This window comes from Limulus polyphemus, unplaced genomic scaffold, assembly GCF_000517525.1.
Source record: "Limulus polyphemus unplaced genomic scaffold, Limulus_polyphemus-2.1.2 Scaffold1530, whole genome shotgun sequence".
Classification (NCBI taxonomy): Eukaryota; Metazoa; Arthropoda; class Merostomata; order Xiphosura; family Limulidae; genus Limulus; species Limulus polyphemus.
The window spans coordinates 164,498-182,849 of record NW_013667140.1 but is presented as its reverse complement, the minus strand read 5'-3'; the positions used below and the strand labels follow the sequence as shown (position 1 = coordinate 182,849).

The 18,352-nt window shown below is 29.5% G+C and overlaps 1 protein-coding gene across 10 annotated transcripts in view; it reads left to right on the top strand.

Moving 5' to 3' along the window:
* Positions 1-7,707: 7,707 nt before the first annotated feature.
* The window catches only part of LOC106463959 (calcium/calmodulin-dependent protein kinase type II alpha chain), a 149,934-nt gene continuing 139,289 nt past the window's right edge, over positions 7,708-18,352 (top strand). For 4 of the 10 annotated variants that reach the window (XM_013924051.2, XM_022391600.1, XM_013924054.2 and 1 more), the window contains exons 1-2: positions 7,709-8,093; positions 14,147-14,241. In XM_013924051.2, coding sequence (XP_013779505.1) covers positions 8,029-8,093; positions 14,147-14,241 — 160 coding nt within the window. In that variant the 5' untranslated portion in view covers positions 7,709-8,028. Of the gene's footprint in view, positions 8,094-14,146; positions 14,242-18,352 lie in introns of all 10 variants that reach the window. The other 6 variants (XM_013924059.2, XM_022391601.1, XM_013924055.2 and 3 more) reach the window with 3 other exon arrangements.

Here is an 18,352-nt window from a genome sequence, read left to right as displayed (position 1 = left end):
TTGTTTGTTGTTGTTGTTTTACCGGGGGCGTGTAACTAACTTAAGAGTTACCAAATAAGTGTCTTTATTGTCCCAACCAGTTCGAACTAGAGCTTGTAAGAACATATTTTCGAACCTAAAATTTAAAAGTATTGTAAAAACAAGTAAACCTGATATTTTAATATATTACTCGTTGTTTGATAATGTTTTACAACGGACTACTCAGCATTTTGTATCTTTATTGTGTAAGTCAAAATTATCTTAAAGTATATAATGATCATGTTCTTGTATTTACTAAACAAATTTTGATGTGGTTAAATTTGGAAACTTTCACTTCACTGAATTAAAAGATCTCCGAATATTTTTTTTCTCTCAAGACGTTAAAGAATGCAGTCTGAAAATCTGGCGTATAATGACTGTATAATTTTAATTACCCACAACTACAGAATTTATAGCTGAAAAGTTAATACTTTCTTATCAGGATCGTTACTTGAACAATATATCGTAAAATATTGTTATTAAATTAATCAACTGATTAAGGAAATTTACTGTAAAACATAATAAAAAAGTGGGAATTTTTATGTCTTATCTCATTATAGATTTCGTTTTAAAATTTTTGAGACTAAAGAAAGATAGACCGTTATGCATCCATATTTTCAAAGATGTTCCATACTCAATATATTCCATATTACCAGGGATAATATATATTGATAACAAATTTGACTAATCGTTATTTTGATGTTTGAATAAGCTGTTCTTGTGGATCTGTAGAAGTGTCTTTAGCAAACACTGATAAGTCAGCCAACTGATAATCTTTGGTATCAAAAAACAAAAACATTTGTATTTCTTACATAAACATACCTTCAATTTTCACAAGACATAAATATGACTTTGAAATGTTCTAAGGAAACGTTATAAAATACTTACTCTGTCTTTGATAATGAATACGTTTACAAAATAAACCAAATTTTTTGGTATGGTTCGTTTGAATTTCGTGCAAAGCTACATGAGGGCTATCTGCGCTAGCCGTCGCAAATTTAGCATTGAACGACTAGAAGGAAGGCAGCTAGTCATCACCGTCCACCGCCAACTTTTAGGTTACTCTTTTACCAACGAATAATGGGATTGACCGTCACATTATAACGCCCCCACGGCTGAAAGAGCGAGCATGTTTGGTAGGATGGGAGGTTCGAACTCTTGACTCTCAGACTGCGGGTCGAGCGCCTTAACTACCTGGCCATGCCAGGTTAAACCAAATTTTGTGGTTTGTCCAGGTAAAACTCTTTGTTTTGTGACTGAGCTTTACAATGGAAATTCTTATCTAACAACATAAGTTAATTTACTCAGCCGTTATTTTTAAAAAACAAACATGGCAATAACAACTGCTAATATAGCCATAGTGGATTAACGGTTAAATTTATCCGCTACAATAAATCGAACTTGAAAAACCAAAAACAATTAAGTCTTAAGAATGAAATACAACTAATTTACTTCTTACTTAAGTATAAGATTAACGTAAACAAAAATTAAAGGTACAACAGTTGAGAAAAAGTATACATTTATTTTCAAAAAGTAAAAGCTGTAAATAGTTTAGTATGTCTAATATTAACTGACGAAGATTGTGCTTTTAATATAATAAAAATAAACACGTTTTGGGGGAAGTAAAAATCGATCAAATAGTCTAATCGTTTTAAAAGCCCATATTAGGGCCCTACAAAAATTAATTTTAAGTGATCAAAAAAAGAAGAGAGAGAGAAGGGGGAAACTGTTCAAGTTATTCATCATGCACATATTATCACCAAGTACTAAGTTAGTAAAAAGTGGTTTCTATGTATAGTCAAAATGCTATGCATTATTTATTTAATAGTAATTAATATGTGGTAGAGCTTTCAATTCTCTCATTTTCTCTTTTCGGGATACATATATAATGAGGTAAGTACTTATTTATTCAACACTAATTTGTATGTAAGCAGCATTTATAAATTATTCAATGTATAATAATTGGATGGAAAATGCAATTTTTGTATTGATAAACTGTATATGGTCTGACTGATTTGCTAATACAATGTTATATTAGATATTAAAACTTTTGCTTAGTGTAAAGCAGGATAGAATTATATCCAACGGTAAGAAAATCTTATTTTACTTAAAACATTTAATTACAAAATTATTGATAATGATTATTCTTTTAATATGTAGAAATTATAAATTAACAAATCTAGAAATATGATAGACCGAAAGGAAAATCTTTTTGTTCTGGATGGGTGAATTATATTTTAAAATGAAGTTTCACGTTTTCGAAATTCTTACCAACCTATAATGTACCAATAGAAAGTTTAGAAGTTTTTTAGAGTTATTTTAGGCTTAATTTACAAAAATATTAGTGAGTAATCTACAATTTGAAAAAATACTTGGATTTTTTATTGCTCACTGAATACCTTAGGCATTAAAAGTAAATGGTTGTTTGAAGAGTGCTTGTTGTTACTGTTTTTCATATACTTATCAAATGAATATTCTACAACTGCATTATAATTTTAATATCTCCGTGGAGAATATATTCCCATTATGCCCATTTCACATTTTTAGCTTTTAGCCCAATTTCTGATAACACAGGCCTCCGATTTTAAACTTCATAAAAGTTGTTTTGGTTTTAATAAAGAATTCTTCATAATTCATCAACGCAGATTTCGAAAATAATATTCTTTTTTTCTATCGCCTAAGAGGTTTATACAAATCGGAAAGAAAAAATTCTTACTTAGATCAAATTATTATTTCGTTTACCACAATGAATATGTTTTATTATTATGTTTGTTAACAAAAATACAAATAAACTGAAAAAAAAAGAAGAACACAGATGTCAAACGAATATGTATCCTCATTCATCGTGTTTGTGAAATCTACATCTTTTATTCTCAAAACTACGTGTTGTGGACTTTCTTTTATGTATTGCGTTATGTCGTTTTGCGGAAAATCTGTACGTGATGGAAAAAAATGAATATCATTTTCTGATTCAGCGTACAGGAATTGCTGTAGAACATGTAAAAATTTCAAGACAATAAAACCACTGCAGGCCTGTGTAATCAACTTTATTAGTCGTCATGTAGGCGAATATCTACTGTCGTATAAATAGAGTTTTAATTGTAGATTGTGTAAACAAAACCCCAAACATCTGGTTATATTATTTATTTCATAATATATCCAGATGTTTTTGTGTTTTTTTTTCATTTGCTAACATTCATTATTAACGTAACGTAAGGACAACGAGCCATTTGGTCATTTGACAGTTGCCTTGTGATGTCACTTGTTTGGTTCTTTATCGAGAGACAAACTTTGAAATTCTGTAGAAATTGAAACTATTTCAATGCTAGTTTTTTATACACATGATTCTGCGTTTTGATAGGGAAGTTCACATAATTATGGTTTACATCATTTTATCCCACTGAAAGATATTTAGTTCACAGTTACACATGTCTGATTATGATATACTTTGGACTTATTCAAACTGTAGTAACTGTGTCATGAGCGTTTTGGCATAGAACCTACGTATCTTATTAGTTTTTTAAATACTCCCATAGTTTAAAATATAGTTTGAGTTGATAATTATGGTTTATAGTTTAAAGAAGGAATATATTATTTAACACTCGAAATGTTGTGTTTATGATATTTATGTGGTGAAACTGAAATCGACTCAAAATACTTTCAGTATCTATGGTAGTATAGTATGCAGGCATACCATGCATTTTCTAACTTCTAATTTTAATGTGGAAATTTTAAACATATTCGTTTAGTCCGAATCTATGCAGTTAACGCATAAATACTCGGTCCAGAAAAACCGTTGACTTCATTCTTGCTACCTTTCTTACTTTGTTGTTTTGTATAGAGATGATATCTGTTCCGCCAAGGGGATAATATAGCTGTAACGCTAAACGTTGTGCATATAGGTTAACAACATCAGTGTCCTTCACTGACAGAGCATATAATATCTAAAGGTTAGTTATTGAGCTTAATGAGAATGACAAGCACGTGGATAGCGCTAGTCGCTATGAGTAAATCTAACATTTCCTGCTAAGTAACGAGCGTTGGATTCAAAACGTTCTATACAGGATCTTAAGTAAGTTGATCGACGTAAATGTATCTCGAGAAAAAAACAACTGTTGATCAATTCACAATCACAAGTCCAATAGAAAGTGATGTACCAACGTCTAATGCAAGTATGCACACTTGTTTTGTTATAAATAAAAATTGTTCAATTTGTATCACACTTCGTGTCCAGACTCTTTATTTCTTTACTTTAAACCTAGTCAATTTAGTTTATCCTGCCAATCAGCCTTTTAAAACTAACACTCTTTGAGGGAATCAGTTAACATTATAATACCAAAGTATCAATTGTATTACGACAATGTAAAAAAAAGAAATTTCATAACATGTTTTCTTATAAATTTGTTACACAAAGTCTGTTCAAAGTATATTTAGAAAGTTCACTCATATGATGTACGTGCAGCTAGATAGACGTCTGTTAAAAAGACATTATTTGAATAAGAAGAAATTGAAGACCAGTTAAAATAGATTTATTTCAAACAGTCTGGAAAACACGAAAAGCAGTAGTGTGATAAGACCACTGTCCCGATCTTTGTTATATGCAGATAATGTATCAAAAATAAAAACTCCAAAAATTTGTTCTAAATGCAGATAAAGTATCACAATCTTCAAACCATCTTGAATATTATTATCAATTGAAGGATATATATATATAGATAGATTGACTGATGTTTTGTATTAAATATTTAAATATTATTTTTCCATGGAGTGACAACACAAAAAGTTCATCGTCTGGATTTGGACTCCACTGCTATATGGGCTGTAAATAATGATAATTAAAACTGAATGTTGGCACAAGAACTTATACGTCAGAGGAGTTGCTATAATTTATATTAAAAATAACGATAAAAAATTGATTGCTATTACAATACTTTATGTATCAAAAAAGTTTCTTCTGCAGCTGTTTATTGCTGATTAATGCTTTGCAGTATTCTCAGGTGAAACTGATTTCCACAAGAGTATCAGACATGAGTATCAGGATTGATCAAGAAAATTACAAAGTAAACCTGACTTTAGCTCAATGACTGGGTTTTAAGATAAAAAAGAAAGAGACTGAACACGAGAGGTAAAGTGAAACACAATTTTATTATTTATTCAAAGCACAAAAAATGAGAAGAGAAAACACACAATGTGCATACTTTCTAGACGCTGAAAAGTCGCCATCTACAGGAACAGCGAATCAATTAGCAGCTTTGGTCTCTAGAGATGTTTTCTGTGAACCAACTCACGTTAGAAATTCGTAGAATTGATGTGAATCCAACACTTGGTACTATCAGGAAATGTCAGACTTATCCATGATGATGCGCGTTACAACGTGCTGGTCGTTCTAATACAACTTAGTAAAGGCTATATATAACCTCTAGATATCATCTGTCTGACCAGTGAAGGACATTGCTGTCGTTGACCTATTCTGCACAATGTACAAAGTTGCAGCAATAAATCCGGGGTAAAATAGATACTATCATCTCAGGAGTGAAATTCTAGAAGAAAAAAAAGAAAAGAAAAATAGAGGTATACAGCTGGGTGAAATGGACTTGTTTTTTGAAAATGGAAAAAAAATCCACATGTTAATATAAAAAACGACAAATCAGCTCAGATAAGTCCCGGTACTAGTACTGCCTTAAAAAATAAGTTCTGGTACTCAGTAACGGTGGGTACCGGCAGAATTTCACCCCTGTAATATGTTAAAAAACAACAAAGAAGCAAAGGTAACTCCAACTTAAAAAGCTAAATGGTTTTTAGGCCCACATTATTATTCTAATACTGCATAGAGTCAGACTAAACGAAAAAAAAAAAGAATATTACTAAAATCAAGTAGACAACATGATATGTTTATATATCACATTATAAAGCATAATTAAAAAACACAACAAGGAATGTTTATACTAACAAAAATATTTGTAGATAAAACGAAGTATTTTCATCCATATATATAATGTCCCAATGTCTGCCTTGCATGCCATGTATACCCTGAACGGTTAATCGTAGTAATATATTTTATGTTAAAATGCTTCTTTTCAACAGTTCATTAGAGGAAAATTATTCATTTTTTGCAATTCCTAAAATTTCATATCGATATTAATATCGATCCATCAGTCTTTCTATGTGCTGAATAGCCAATCTAAGAAAAAAACTTATTAGGTACAAAAATGTTTCTTTTTGTCAGGGAATTTCACGAAAGAAAGGAATTTCCTTTATCGAGTGATTGAAAGAAATATTTCGAAGATAGGAGCATTATTGGGGAAAACGCATAAAAAAGGGAATGTGTATGAGTATAAAATTGTTGTTGTCCAGTTTATATATATAGATATATATTTCAAATCGGTATTACGTACATGCATGACTTTATTGTACACTGTAGAATGTATTGAACTGAATATCTCACCTTTGACACTTCATAGAGAAACGACAACTGTCAAAAAGCACTCACTCCTGTAGCGGTCTTTCCTTGCGCTCAGTAAAAATGACAAAAAACGGTAGCATCCAACGGAAAAAATCCTAGCGTTACTCAATGAAGCTGAGTGCTCTGATGCACTGTATGCACCCATAGCATCGAAAACCAAAGATGTTTGCCGACATTGCATTTTATTCAGGCTCCTTTGCTTAATTTAAAACAAATGCAGTACAATTTTCCTTATTGAAATAACACATGAAATGACGAAAGATGGTTGTAAACGACCCACTAGACAATCATATTGCACATACGCTCTGATCCAAGGGATTGGGTTGACTGCATATTGTATATTTATTCATCACTAGTTTTAGGAAAATTACGTTGAATTTTTTCACACAGAAATGTGCTAGTAACTTAATAAATTAAACTCATCAAACTACACGTATACAGTTTCAGAAAATATTATTCAATTATGCATAAAACAAACAGGCAAAAAGTAAGGACATAGTTATTGTAAATGTTTAGATACGATAATATAAAAATATACTACTAAAGAAAGTAAGTTTTCCTATAATATTTATTTTAACTTATAAAAATCAATTTAATATGCTAATGGGGAATTATATATTTTAATATGGTATTTTGGCACCCAGTCAAATATAGAAATATCTGGATATCAAAGCTACTTTTAAGAAGAACATAATGTATTTATTAATAATAAAACTGTTGGAAATTTGCTCTTTACAAAGATAATAAAATCTAAAGAATTAGATAAAGAATAAATAGAATGAAGATTGGAAAAATAAGCGTTCGGTTCTTATCAATAGCTAAAGTATTAATATTGACTTAATATTCTACCCTGCAGTATCTATTACATTACTAAATGTTAAATATAAACAAAAAAATATTTAACTGTTATACAAATAGTATGAAAGCTTCTTATAGAATGTTTTTATTTATTAAGATTACATGTTGCTCGAGGATCGAGATAAGCGTTTATTAAACTGTGTCCACAGAACCCCAGGGTTTTGCAAAGGGTCATCAGGGGTTCCCTACAAAGATAACAGATAATAGCGTTTTAAATATTTATTTATTTCATTTATATAATGTTAACCCCTGAGGGACCAAACATATACTTTAAAAATCATAAATACTTTTGTATATTTATTTACAATTTTTACATTAACAATACTGTTACGAACTTGATCACTTTAGTCTCAGCTAAGGTTGAAGAATGGGTTAAGGTTTGAGGTTATGTGACGGAAGGAATGAAATAAGAGGGTTCCATGGCATCGTAAGGTTTGAAAACCACTGTTCTAGATAACAAGTAAAAGCAGTTAGCTACAGCCTTACTTCTGAAACTACTGTGTATTGTTGAAACTCGTGATACGGCCACAAGAAGCTGTGAAAGTATATAAATACCCGCATGTAATGGTGCATGAGATATTTAGTGCGCATACAACGAAACAGGTTAGAGCTCATGAGGAAGGTGTTCACGAGGAATACGGGATTCTGCGAGATTTAATCTTCATCTCCCTCATCCTAGTGAAATCAATATGAGCGCTGGAATATCTTGTACAAGATTTAGCGATAATTACGAAGTTAAAGAAGAGCTTGGAAAGTAAGTACTCTTGTCTTTTGATGTTTAAAACCCTTTGCTTAAGAAGAGAACGTGATAATTTAGATCTCTTTAACGAATAGAACAAAATGTGTTGGCAAAATATCGAGCTTGCGAATCTTCCCCGCTGCAGATGGGTTCTATTTCTGATCTAGCTCTAACTCTGAGCTAACTTTCGTTCAAAGCTGCAGACATTTAACACCGAGAAGCGATATTAGATCATATAATGTATGTAGTGTGTAGCCTATCACAATTTTGAATAGGGTTTTAATTAATAAGTTCTTAGCAAAACCGTATGTGGGATTTAAATCAGAATGAAAAAGAATTTTGTTAACTTGTGATAATAAAAAGGTAACAGTAACTGAATAAATTGTTGTAACATGTATAACAATGCCATGGATTTTTTATTTTTTAATGAAATGAAGTAAGGCAAAACTGCTGACATTGTGACAGTAATTGACAATGTTTTAAATTTTATGCATTGTATGTTTTTCGTAAGTATTGAACAGGTAAGTATTATACTGTTAGTGTTGCACATTAGTCACACTACAGTTTTTATTATTTTATGGATCCAAACTTCCAACTGCAGTTTATGACTTTTAATTATACATACATATGTAACATAGTAGTACCTAGTAGTACCTTAATTGAAATTTGAATAATCATTAAGTGTGTACTAATAATGAGGTGTATTATCTTGTTTGATGCTAGTTAATAACGAATATTATTGTATATTATTATAATTATATTTTGCAAAATATTTGCAATGTGAATGCAAGTATCAAGTTTGGGAGAGTTTGTACTGTACTATCAGCAATGTATTGACTTCTATTTTCTGAGTTAAGCTATACCACGAGAACATGGCAGTTTAACTTTGATTACCCTGCATCGTAGGACCTTGCACTTGCTAAGGCTGACATTGATCATAAGTAGTAGCTATTTAACCAGAGAGTGAACACTAGACACTAGAAAATATAACTTAGCAAATCAATGATATTTCAGTTCAATGAAGGTACTATTAAAAATAAAAAGTATTTTTACATACCATATGACTAGGCACCTGTACTGTACTTCAAGGTTTGAGGAAATTGGCAGGAATACTATATTTAGGCTGCCAGGAAGTTATATACATATATATAATAAAACAACACAAAACGTTAAGTTTCCCATCTTTTTTTTTATGCACACAAATGGTTTCTTTTGGTTAAGAAATACTGTACGTGTCATGAACATCCATTGACAGTTGTAAACCAGATAATAATTAAGTAATTGCTCATGAAGTTATTCTTAGCAATAGGTGCAATGTAGTGTTTTGTAACATGTTTTTCTCATTTAAATAAATTGATAAGAAAGGACAAACATACTCTAGAAGCTGTAGAAGAAAAACAAATTATGAAACCTTTAGGAAATATTTTGCTTGCTTATTACTGTGAAAGATATTTCTAAAAAGGTATATTTATTGCAGTCTTACTGTCAGTATTGATCAGTTATATTTTGGAATATTATTGGTATTAGGTGAAATGAAACATACTATTTTTATTATGTATTATTGTAAGTTATAATACCTACATCTACATTATAATACAGCAATACTCTATTGTTTAGACAAATCTGCATTTAATGATTTTCACAGTGAAATTGTCTCTTCTATAATAAACCCTATAAAGTAAAATAAATACATGGTGTAACCTTATACTATAATTTAAAAAAATTGTAAAACCTTGACAAATATTTGATAGGAAAATATATTTATATAATATGTTTCTTTCCCCAAGTCTATATTAAGAAGAGTTGTGAAGAAACTTAACCTCCCCGAATTGTAAAACAAAGCAACAATTTATTTATATATATCAGGAATGATTGTTGAAGCAGGTAATCTACAATTATGGAATATCATACTAGAAACCATCAGTTTGACTTAACAGTGCAATACATATTAATTCTTGATACAGTTTTTGTATAATGTGAATGTCCCCAGTTGTCAACTGTCAGATTGTTTTTTACATGCAGAAAAGCTGTTTAACCAAGTTTGTACAGACATGTTATTGTAACAGGTAAAGATTCTTGTTTCTATTGTATACATAGTTTCCAGGAATACTCTGACAATATAGTTGTCACTTGCATACAGCAACTGTACTAGGACACTTCAAACTAAACTTTTATTTTGTTTTTAACTATAAGTTCTGGCATTATTAATAAAATGTGATATAAACTCTTAACTAAAATAGTTCCCCCAAAAGTAATACAGTAACATAAAAAATTAACTCGCTAAAATATATAATGTTGGTTCATTTTGCTCAAGTGGAAGTCAATTACATGTGTATTGATCTAGAACTCTACATTACTATGTCTCGTATTCATTCTGTAGAAGGTTTAGTATGTTATATTAAAATGACTGAGTTTGCAGATCTGGAAGTCAGGTGACATCTTTGTCTAATATAAAGTTTTGGTGGAATTAGCGTGCATCAAAACTACATTTTAATATTGTTTGGCTTTATGTAGGTAGTGTGATGCCACTAAAAACTAATCTGTTTTGGAAAGGATATGTAACAGTTCTTTCCAATATAATTTATTCATACACTTGGATTATAAAAATGTGTTCAGATTGGGGATTGAAATTATTATGAAATATTTTGTACCTCTCAACTGGGCTTGAATTAGTGGGGCGGGTGGGTAGGTCGAATTCCCCTGCTTGAAATGTGGACCCCCCTCTGCAATTGTTGCATTGTTATGCAATTAGGGGAGGTCAAGTTTCTTCACAACTCTTCTTAATATAGACTTTGGGAAAAAACGTTAAATTTGGACTCCGAACCTCTCAAAAATGTTTAATTCAAGCTCTCCCTTCAAGATAAACCAAATTTTTAAAGTGTTAAAAATATATAGAAAAACTCTTCCATTGTAAAAGCCAACAATTGGGGTTTATTGGTTTTTCTGTGTTTCAAAATAAAACTGCATTCTCTTTAAAATGAAAAAAAAAAATTTTATTAACTGTATAACTTAACATGAAGATTTATGTAGTAGAGACCTGTGTGTGTGTATATGAGCTTGATGGTGTATTCCCTTGTGTTCTTGATTGAAACTAGATTACATGTTTGCATATATGTACATTAAATGCCATATGTAAACATACACTTGCATTATACTTGATTTAGAAAAAATTGTGAAGTTGTTTTTGTAAAATGAATGTCTGTATTTCTAACTTATTCATAAATTATCTGACATTAGCAGTTGTTTTAAAGGAAGAAGTTTGTGTGAAAGTTAGGGTTTTAATTGAAAATATTTTTTTTTGCTTATGGCCAGTTAACTGTTTCATAATCTTTGTTTTGTCATTCATGATCCTGTACTTCATTCATCTGGTTAAATTTATTTATATTGTTCTCAAATACAACAACATAATGGCAAAAAAAAATCTTGCATTTAGATATTTCTGTCTTGGAACTAATATTACTAGTGGCAGACACTAGTAGGTGTAAAGAGGTGCATTAATATGCCCAATCCTTTAGGTGCATCATGCATTTTTTTTGGATTAAATCACAAGACTCATTTAACACAGAAAATTAAAATGTCTACTTAAAACATTAAATTTACAACACAATGTTATTTGGATTAAACCACCTTTATTTAAATAATGAAATACAAAACATTTATTTTCATCTGTACAATTGGCTAACAAAAATAAATGATGCCAAGATTTATAGAAATATACTTTCCCCTACTGTCATGGATAATAAACATTCTAAAAAGTTTATCACCTGATGATTATCAATGCAAGTTGAAACCTACAAAGTAGTGATAGAAATTATGTTTTAGTAACTTTAGGTACTCTATTGTAGAATGTTCAAAATTAATTTTTCAAATAAGCAATTCATTATGAAACTTAACATCTATAACAGAGGTACTTCAATAAGATTTTGTACCATAGAAATACAAAGAACCCAAAAAATAATTTTTTTAATTGTTCTTCATCATATAAAGATACAGTTTTGATAATATTTTTAAAATTGTATGAGTTCTATTGTAAGGTAGCTGAATTATATGTAAGCTAAAAGAATGACTTCTCTAATAGTTCCAAGGGTGTTTACCACTGAATATGACAGCACCCTATCACATGTAATATAGTAGTTTCTAGAGTACTTCAAGTAAAACATTTCAATAGTTGCAAAGTGTACTATAAACAAGTTCAATTATTAGTATTGTTAATTTTTATCATTTTCATAAAAATCATGTTGCATGTTTTATCTGAAAGTGTTGATTATGCTGGTTAGGGTTGTGCCAAATTAATGCCAGTCAACAATTGTTTATTTAAGTGTTTATATAAAATAAAAAATGTCCCTATTTACACAATAGGCATAGTGTAGTTTATTTTATTAGCTGGAACTTTTAGTTTGTATTAACTACAGTGTACAGATATGTAACAATGTCTTTAAATACAGTTGGTTGTCAATTAGTGTAAATTAATCAGACTGGTTGAGGAACATTTGTACACTGTTATACACTTTTTAAAGTTGAATTCAACAGAAGTTCTAACTAAATATAGCAATAATGTCACTATTAATAAATAATGTATACAGCTTCTTTATAAATTATTACCTTGATGAAACACCTTTACTGAGTAATCAGAAATATTCTTTACATGTATCTCTTTTTTGATGTTAAATTATAGTAAAGGTATCATGTCAAAGGCAAAAGGCCAAACTCTTGGTAATAATTTCATGTCATTGAAAAGGTCATTTTGGTTATAACGTACTAATAGTCTAATACACTAAACAACTTTGCATGTCTTTAGGAAGGTGAATTTTGTAAAAAAAATCTTAAATTTGGTAACATAATATACTTTAATTTTTTTATTTGTACACATACATATAAACTGTGTATCTTCTATATAAAAACACTAACATTATAAGTACTTAGTTATATGTTATATGTACTTAGTTAGACAGTGTTATTGATATTTATCATTATCATATGTAGAGTGTAGTGTGGCTAAAGTCCATATTCAGTTTTATATTCTATGTTGACTGAGGTATGTACCAATGTTGTTTATCAGTAATGATTCCTTCTGTCATATGGGAACAAGTTTACAGTATAGAATAAAACATCAGTACGTTTCATCTGTTTTAATAAAGTGGTAATATAAAATGAAAAGATGCAGTACTGATTCTATGGAATAATGTATGATAAAGTAAAATGTGAGGCACTAACTTAGGGTCTCCTAGGATTAAAAAATAATTTTTATGTCATTTGTTTTGATAAGAACCAAATTCTCATTTTACACACAGTTTAATGTATTTAACCATTCAAAAGAATTATTTTAGTAGTTAAGATAAATACTGTTAAACAGGTAATACTCCAATGGCCTTTTACTGCCAGACTTGCTTACAACTTTTTTTTCTAGTTTGTATTTCAGGCCAGACATTTACAGTTTTAATAGAAATGAAGAAGAAAAGGGATAAAAAACCACTTTTACAGGCTTTCAATGGAAATATGCTTTCTTGTTGTGTGTTTGAATTTTTCTAACAGAATTAAACCAATAGATGTTCTGATTTGCTTAACTAAAAGATTTGAAATCCAGTGGAAGTCTAATTCTGTAAAACTTAGTAAGCATATTTAAACCATTGATTTTATATTTTTCATCAACTCTCTGAACATAAAAGTCAATTCAGTTTTCTGAATTAAGTTATAAGTCTTCATTTGATACTTAAATAAAATCTGTGCTATATAATTATGAAAGTTCTCTCCCTTGTTTGTTAGTGGTAAGTCTACAAAATTGTAATGCAAAATTTGGGGTTCATTTCCCCATTGTGAACAGAATGCATACATCCCATTGTATAGCAATGCACTAAGAAAACAACAATAACTGTGAAATGCATTCTTACATCTTGTATTTCAGTTTTGTGTATAAATTACCTTATATTCTAAAATTGTACTATATTCCATTTTCATGTTATGCAGTGCATAAATTGTTTTACTTATATGTTTACAGTAAGGTTATATAGAATAACTTAGAAATATATTTCTTTTGTTTCACTTAGATGTTATTTTAATTTTATTTTTAGAGGTGCTTTTTCCATTGTAAGAAGATGCATTCAGAAGTCTACTGGGTTAGAATTTGCTGCAAAAATTATCAACACCAAGAAGTTATCTGCAAGAGGTAAGAAAATTTTCATTGCTTCTCCTTATCAATAGGGTTTGTTTGAAAATCACATAAATTTTGCTTTGCTCTTCAGTGATGCTGGGGTTAGTACAGTAAGTAAGTTCTGTAAGATTTGTCAAATTGAAAATAAAGACGTTTTTCAAATGCATTTATTACCATATCCATATACTTTGCTTTTGTGATACAATAAGGTTATTCCTGTGTACTTGAATGATATATAGAATAATTGCTGATTGTAACTTTTAACAATAAGCTCAAGTTGAATTTTATTTATTTATATAACCTTGAAAATTTAACTTAACCAGACCAAAATCCATAAAATGGGTCATAAATTTTCACTAGCATAAAAACTAAAACTTTATTTTTATACAACTTCCAAGCTAGTTGGTCATCAAAGTTGACCTATTTTGATGAGTCATCTGCTATTTTTGATGTAATTCTGGATATTTTAGGACAAACATTAATCAGAAATGCTTGAATAAGAGCAGTAACAAACAAAGTGCATAAGATGACTTTACTAAATGTTTTAAAAAAAGGGAGCAATGGATGAGCTTCATTGACATCTGAATCACCATTTTCAAGATCTAAGACAACAAGAAGAAGCAGAATAATATTTCTTCATTTAATATCTAGTTTTATTCTTTTTTTTGTCAAAATATTTGCCCTTTTTGTCTTGGTAATTTTCTTCAGTGGATATCTCATCATGGTCACATACACATTGACAGCATTTATTACACTTGAAATACCATTATACTTTTCATTTGTAAGTAATAGAAGGCATAGGATCTTCTGGTATTTTTATACTGTTTAATTTCATCTTCTTTATTATAAAACGAGGAAATAGTGCAGAAAAAAAGTAATTAGTTTTAGAACAGAAATATTAGTCAAAGGAAGAGCAAAAAGTGTTAATTAGTTCCCCAACTGACATTTTATCTTGCAGAATGGAAGACCTAATTTATAGTTGTTATTCTAGCTATTTTTTAGTAAATTCACAAACAAACAGTTTAAAAGAATAACACATGAAAAAACAACAGCAAGTGGAAGAAACCAACATCTACACTCTACCAATAAAAAAATCCTAGTGTTGTTTTTTTAGCTTGTCTTTGTCCAAAATAACTGAGGGGTGGAATTCCCTGAAACTATTATAATTCTATGACAAATGGTGAATTGAATGTCAGATTGGGCTTCATGTTTATTTCCCTTTTTTATGCCTGTTATTTATATTTAATGATACGGAAAATAAAATTTATAAAGCTCAGCAAGCTATTATACCAATAATGGTTGCCAGGCTTTTCATCTCTCAAAAAAAAAAAATTCATTTTCACTGGTACACCATGATAAATATTGTCAATATAAGTAAACAATTTTTTAAAAAAGATTCCAGTAAAGACTGTTTGTACAACTTTTCATTGTTAATAAAAATTTGCATACAATAGGATGAAATTAATGACAAGACTTTTAATACATTTATTCATAAACCAAAAACCATTAATTTCTCATTTACATTTATTATTGTTCAATATAAAATAATATCCATAAAATTATTCTGAAACCTTGTATTAATACAAATGACCACAGAACATAAATTAATTTTGCTGATTTTTTACTCCCTACAACAACAGATATCACCTAATTTTCAGCTAGTGCAATTTAAAAAGAAACTGAATCTAAGAATCTTTTAAATAATTTGGATGTGACACCTTCATACTTTAGTATTTCTAATAACAGTAAAAGCACTTTTAAAGTTTGATTTTTCAATTTTGTTTTATTAGGCTACATTTGTAAATACATTTTCTCATTTAAAATGAGGGTATGGTTTTCACCTTTTGTTTTTAATGTTCAAATTAATATTTTGTAACTATCTTGATACACCAAAGAGTCTCTGCTTTATAGTTTTATAAAATTCTGAAATTAAAGCATGGTTTGTAAGAATAAAACTAATTATTTGCCTTAACAGAAGATAAACATCAGTATTGTAGACCTAAGTTTGGCATTAATTAAATCACATTACATCTGATAACAATTACAAATATTCAAATGGCATATCTTGTACTATGTGAAGAGAAAGAAAGATATTGTATATATAAATGTTGTTGTTCAAATAGCTTTATTTTTTGTAAATCGGTTACTTATAGACATACGGGTATATAAGTGTCACCAATATTATAGAACATTTTATGAGTTACTAAGAGCAGTTAAATCTTTTGGCTTGAATACTCCATTATTATACCCAAGGCTAGATACTGCCTTTTAATTTCATTTTAGACCAGTATACTATTATATCATATCATAAAAATTTCTCCAGGTTGTTAACAGGATGTTCCACAGTTAGTTCATTTAATGACCTCATATTTTTTCATAAGTTATAGTAATTAAAGGTGGTGTGTGTGTGTGTATGTGATATTTTAATATGAAAGCCTTGCTACAGATTTCATCAATATGTACAGAACAGTTCTCATACCCGCTTTTATAATGCATGATACATTGGCCACTAAAAAATATGCCCACTCTGTCTGCAAACATTACCAAACAATTTTGTTGTTTTCAAGAAGACATTGACTAAGTACTTTTTCCCTTTTTATGTCATTGGTAATTTTTGTGAGTTATAATTTTAGATAATGTTGAATAGTGTTATATGGACTACTTTTGTTTTCTGTCTAGTTTTGAAGATGTTGTTTTTGGTTCTGTGCTGAGTTTCATCAATTCAGAAACTGTCTTCATTTAAAATGACAAAAGTTTCTGTAGTATATATGCTACAATATACTGATCCATTTTTATCTAACTCTTGTGAAAGTATTGATTTCTTTTTCAAGTAATATGTATTCCTGACTATATATATATATATTTAAGTCTTTTAGATGTTCATACCATAATAGAATAGTTCAGTCAGATTTATACATAATTACTGCAGTGTAAAGCCCAAGGAAACTGTTCATTAAATGCCATTGAAAATTAGTGTTTATTAGAGAAACTTATCATTAATGGGTAGGGGAGCTGTTAATTAATGGCTAGAAATTATGATCATTAAAGTGCAGGGAAATTAAACAGATCCTTTGAAGCCTTGTTTTTCTGATAATATTATTACCTTAATGGGTATCTTCTTTTCATTATGGAAATTAAGAAAATTAATTAAAGCCAATAGTTTTCTTGTATTTGTTTCTGTTTTAAATGACTATAATGTTTGTAAGAAAACACTAGCTATGTTGTACTTACTGTATTTGTACTTGCAAGAGTCTTGATGGTCAAACCACCCTATTCAACAAAAATGTATAGTTTGTCACATTCAATTTAGCTAGCTTTATAGCTGAATGTAACTGGGAAACAGAATAATTCATTGAAATAAATGATTATTGAGCCCTTTAAATCTACTCTGTTCTTAACGAGCTCTTTCATATTTTCTATAGTGTGGAATAGAAATTTAAACTGTTCTGCTATTTTGATACTGTGTCAAATTTTATTTCTCTGACATGTAAGGAGGAAGGTACATTTTTAAGGTTTCCTGGGCCATTATAAAGACTATTAATCTCACTTGTAAATTGGCTTTCTAGGAAACTACCCTGAGACAATAAAATGTATCTATCATCAGTTAAAAAAAACCACAAAAATTAAATATTGTGTAAAATTTATATAAATCTGGTTTGATATTAAAGTTATTGGTTTTCATACATATTGACATCGAAGTGATAGTCACTATTTTTACCAGGTGAAACAGGAAAGTAGGTAAATGTATGGTTTGAAAAAGCACCTAAACAAACCAACACGTGTTTATGAACATATTGTAAATAATCAAATTTCACAAAGTAGAAGGCTTTTAAATATATAATGTCCATCATCCAAAACCAGTTCCTATCAGATTTATGAACTCTCTACTATTTTCTTTCCATGTGTTTATAAATGAGCATTTTATTTCGAATACTTTGGTTGAATTTAGTTCATACTCCATGGCAGATATAAGACGTAGGTTTTGGTAGAGAACTAAATCCACCTTAAAAGACAGAAAAAGTGCATATTTTATTTTTGTTAAAGCAGAATAGATGAAAATAGCTTATTGACACACACATAGGTGGCTGCAACAAATGTGTTGACTTTCGTCATTTCACCAGCACGT